General features: G+C 41.2%; 1 protein-coding gene across 2 annotated transcripts; it reads right to left on the bottom strand.

Moving 5' to 3' along the window:
- Positions 1–1,417: 1,417 nt before the first annotated feature.
- On the bottom strand, positions 1,418–4,533 carry LOC147156315 (gamma-crystallin M2-like). Of its 2 annotated transcripts, none has more exons than XM_086065067.1 (3): positions 4,380–4,533; positions 3,208–3,450; positions 1,418–1,730 (listed from the first exon to the last, which is right to left on the bottom strand). In XM_086065067.1, the coding sequence occupies exons 1-3, from the start codon at positions 4,419–4,421 to the stop codon at positions 1,443–1,445; spliced, it is 573 nt and encodes a 190-aa protein (XP_085921193.1). In that variant the 5' UTR covers positions 4,422–4,533; the 3' UTR covers positions 1,418–1,442. The 2 variants fall into 2 exon arrangements, with proteins under 2 accessions (XP_085921193.1, XP_085921194.1); XM_086065068.1 differs by lacking the exon at positions 4,380–4,533 and adding an exon at positions 3,662–3,760.
- Between the last annotated feature and the right edge of the window lie 227 nt (positions 4,534–4,760).

The following is a 4,760-nucleotide window of genomic DNA, read 5'->3' as shown; positions in this document are numbered from 1 at the left end:
GGTTAGGGTTAGGGTTAGGGTTAGGGTTAGGGTTAGGGTTAGGGTTAGGGTTAGGGTTAGGGTTAGGGTTAGGGTTAGGGTTAGGGTTAGGGTTAGGGTTAGGGTTAGGGTTAGGGTTAGGGTTAGGGTTAGGGTTAGGGTTAGGGTTAGGGTTAGGGTTAGGGTTAGGGTTAGGGTTAGGGTTAGGGTTAGGGTTAGGGTTAGGGTTAGGGTTAGGGTTAGGGTTAGGGTTAGGGTTAGGGTTAGGGTTAGGGTTTTTCTGGAGTTGGTGAGGAATTCTTGTTGGTGGCCCGGTGGATGGTGTCTGGCCGGTGCTGGATTTCACTTTCCTTTGTTTTCTTTGGTCCCCTCGGGTCTCCTGACGGCGGTGTTCGGTTTAGGTGAACGGTATGGGATTAGGGTTCTTACTATATATACATGTTAGTTTAAAAAAAAAGCGCCTTACTATACTTGGTCATTTAAAAAAATGCCTTACTACACATGGCCATTTAAAAAACAAAACAAAAAAAATACCTCACTATATGTTCATTTAAAGAAAAAAACACCTCACTCAACATTTTTTTAAAAATGCCTCAAATACATAGTTGTTAAAAAATAATAATAATAATAAACTTATTACTATATATACATGTTCGTTTAAAAAAAAGCGTCTTATTATACTTTTTTTTTTTAAACGCCTTATTATACTTGGTCATTAACAAAAAAGCTTTACGACACATGGCCATTTTTTCATTAAAAAAAAAAAACGCCTGACTATACGTTCATTTAAAAAAAAAAACCACCTTACTACACATGATTGTGAAAAAAATGCCTCAAATACATGGTTGTTTAAAAATAAATAAATAAACATCTTACTATATATAGATGTTCGTTTAAAAAAACGCTTCACTATATCATTTAAAAAATAAAAGCCTTACTACACATGGCCATTTTTTATGTAAAAAAAAACGCCTGAATATACGTTCATTAAAAAAAAAAAAAAGCCTTACTAGACATGGTCATTTTTTAAACATAAAACGACTCACTATACGTTCGTTTAAAAAAAAAACGCCTTATTAGACATGATTGTTAAAAAAATTGTCTTTCTACACATGGCCATATTTTTTATTTATTTAAAAAAAAAAACGCCTCAATATATGTTTATTAAAAAAATTAAAATAAACGTCTTAGTATATATACATGTTCGTTTAAAAAAATATATATATATATGTATGTGTTATTTTATTATATACTTTATTATATATAATAAATAAGTTAGCATTAAAAATTGGATATGTTTTTTTTTTTTAACAGACCAAACATTGTTTACATTGGAGTAGACTTTTGCTCTGTGCTGCGATGTGATTGGGCAGTCTTCATTTCATGGGGTGTGTCCTATCAAAACCTCAAAAAGCTGAAATAACGCCACAAAAAGCACTTTTTGCTTTGAAAGACGTGCGACTTTATTGCTCATTGGGCTTGAGAGTCTTGATCCTGCGCAGCGAGCCCACGGACGGCTGCTGGCAGCCCCAGTCGCCGCAGGCCCGATACTCGCCCGGGTGCAGGAAGAACTGGCGCCCCCTGTAGTCCGGATGCTCGTACAAGACCCAGAAGCCCTCGGCAACGTCACACGAGTAGACGTCGTGCAGGCGGAAGTGCGAGTACACGTCGGGGCAGTCGTCCGACATCTCCGTGGCCTGGCCCGACATGTCAGGACGCGAGAACAGCTTCAGCTTGTACGAGCCCCTGTACTAGAAGGCAAAGGGTGGTGTTTTAAAGGAGGGTTCGGGTTTCAAAAAAGGCTTGCAAACTAGATTCATGGTTTCAAAGTTGGGTTTTAAATTGTTGGAAGATCTCTTGCAGGTCAAATTTTGGCTTGAAACAGCAACAAAATAAATAAAAAATAAAAATCAACCAAACAATAGCCAGTAATTCAAAAAACTCAAATTTATACCTATTCTGTTACACCGCCTGCTTATTTTGTGTGTAATTCCATTGTCGGCCACTAGATGGCTGCACACTATTTTGATTGTCATTGTAAAAACGTTTTTTTTTTTAAATTCACTGACTCAGGTATACACAGTCTCCCAGGCGGGGAATCGAACCCACATCAACCTGCATCGTAGGCAAGCAACGGTACCACTACACCACCTGGAGCCCTTGACACTGCAAATTTGTAGGCAGAAGAGTGAAAACAGGAAGTATTTCAACTCATCCAATTTTTTGCTGGAAATGATTGACTCGAATCCTCTTTTTACTCCCACAGAAAGCAACGGATGTAGTTTAATAATGTTCATCATTGGGCATGATTTTATATGTGTATATATATATGTGTGTTTAATTTATAGTTTGGAAACTAATTTACTGTAAACAAGAGAGGAATGGGAATATTTTTATTTGATCAATCGCTCTTGTGCGCTCTCAATAAATTAAATGTTTTTAAAATCTGATTGTATTCTTTTGAAAGTGTTGTTTAAAGACCTTAAAAAAACTGCCGTACACGCTACACAAATGTGCTTATGTCGTATTTCAATTTCTATATTGCGCATTTCACTCGGTCTGCTGTATGCTTGTTTTCAAATGCAGGGAGCAAAAGTACAACATTGTGACTAATAGAATCACTCAAGTCAAGTTGACGCTCCTGAAAAATGTACTCATCAAGTATTTGTACTTTGTTACTTTGCCGCCGCTGGGAGCGGAAACAGCGCCGCTGGAAGTCTGACGCCAGTTTTGCAACTTGTTGTGAACTCTGTGCCCCGAGATGATCTTTCACTTTGAAAGCGAGTCAGCCTTCTTTAAGCAGCAACACTTTCAGGGGTGTGACACAAGCTTGGATTTATTTATTTATATATATATTTAAAAAAAAAATAATAATAATTTTTACGCCGCTGCCTAAAAGTGCCAGAAGCCGTTTGTGTGATTAGCGGAATTAGAATGACGGCGGTGAGTCTTATGGGGTTGTATGATATTCCTTTTAAAGGCTGACTGCTTCTCCTTTGTGGGCCTCGCAGCGAAAGTCTTTCATGCCGTGACCTGCCAGCGGATCTCTAAATGGAATCAAAAGCCTCCGCTGATTGACATCCATTTTGAAAAGGCGGCCATTTGATGTGCAAGGTGAGCGGCGGTACATCGGGGCGAGCGGTGTTCAGCGGATCGCGGGGGGGCCGAGGGGGGGTCGGGGGGGGGGGGGCCGAGGGGGAACCGGAGCTGTCTGTTTGATTGACTTACCGGCGGGAACATCTGGCAGGAGCGGACGCGGTCGTTGAAGCCCATCCAGCTGCGGAAGTCGGGGTAGTCGCCGGGGCCGACGACGTACTGGTAGCCGGCGAAGTTGGCCTTCTCGTACGCCACCAGGTGGCCGCCGCTCACGCGCATGGAGTTGCAGCAGCTGAAGTGGCGGAAGGTGTCGGCGCAGTCGCTGCCGCACTCCCAGTGGCGGCCCCGGAAGTCGCGGCCTTCGTAGAAGATGATCTGGAATGCAAAGTGGGGAGAGCGCCGTCGCGTCGGGGACTGCTGATGTTGCGGCAGTTGACTTACAAAAGGAATTCTGAATTCTGTTCAACCTCGCGTCATGACATTTAATAGCTAAAGTCCATCATGAGCAGACACACAAAAAAAAAGTCTCAAGAAGACATGTTGAAAAAGACACTTGGAAGTTTGTCATTTTTGGTTCAAAGTTGACCTTTGAGGTTCTCGATGCCATTTTCAGGATTTCCCAGGCTCGACGGCGTCCTGGCGATTCTGGGGGAAATTTCAGCCCCTGAAGCTCATCCAATTTAGCGTCATGAAATTGGCTAGCAAATAACAGACAGATGGCGCTAAATCACAAAGAATTTAAGATTTTGTCCTTTCATATAAAAAGTCTGAAGACAAAACAGGAAGTTTGCCATTTTAGGTTCGCCTTTTCCAGGTGTCCTTCAAAAAGTTTATGTATATAAATTTGAACCATGATTACTAGCTCAGAATGCTAACCATTTGCGTGTTCACGAAGTCTGCCATTTTGTTTGAAAGCAAGCCATTTTAGCGTGAATATGTTTGATCGCCGGGTTCCTCTAAACGCTCATCTCCTGATTTGATCAATTTGCTATCAAATTTCCACAGCCATGTCCTTCAAAAATTTACATTCCACAGAGTTTGTCTCATTGCTACCAGATTTAAAAGTACACCAGACAGATTAATTTGAATTTACAAAACTGTTTAACTTATTATTAAATTATTATTAACTTATTAAGTTAACTTAAATCAAAGACAAACTTAAAAATTCAAATTGCGTTCCCTGCGGTCCGCCATTTGTTGTTTTGGTCATAAAATACCTGCCGCATGCCCACATTTTTAACAAACGACGAAATAAAATAAATTTTTTTTGGAATGATAAAAGCGTGTTGCGTGTGAGCTCGTACCTTCCCCATGGTTGAGTGGCTGTTAGTGCATCGCAGCTCCATGCGCACTTAACGGCTCCATTTATATCCTCCCTTGCACCCTTTTTAGCCCCGGACCCTCTTTTGTGCGCCGGTCAAAGCTAACTTATCTCCTTTTTTTGCTAGAGTTTACCTATAGAAGGCCGCTTGCGACCTTTTGTAAACGCGGGGGACAAAAGGTCTTTAGGTCGCGCGGCCTCCGGAACAACAATGCGTTGAAAAAAAAGAAAAGAAAAAAACGGTGACCAGCGGGTGACGAAACCGCGACGATTCGCTACCTGCCATTTCAGGAAAAAGGATTGTTGCGAACCACGGACTTGATTATGTTTTGGTCTTTAGGGTCAGGATAGAGTTAAGATTTTT

The sequence above is a fragment of the Leptonotus elevatus genome, chromosome 20, assembly GCF_054856555.1.
Source record: "Leptonotus elevatus isolate MCC_2025b chromosome 20, RoL_Lele_1.0, whole genome shotgun sequence".
Classification (NCBI taxonomy): domain Eukaryota; kingdom Metazoa; phylum Chordata; class Actinopteri; order Syngnathiformes; family Syngnathidae; genus Leptonotus; species Leptonotus elevatus.
Note: the sequence above shows the minus strand (reverse complement) of the source record. Positions and strands in the feature narration are given on the sequence as shown.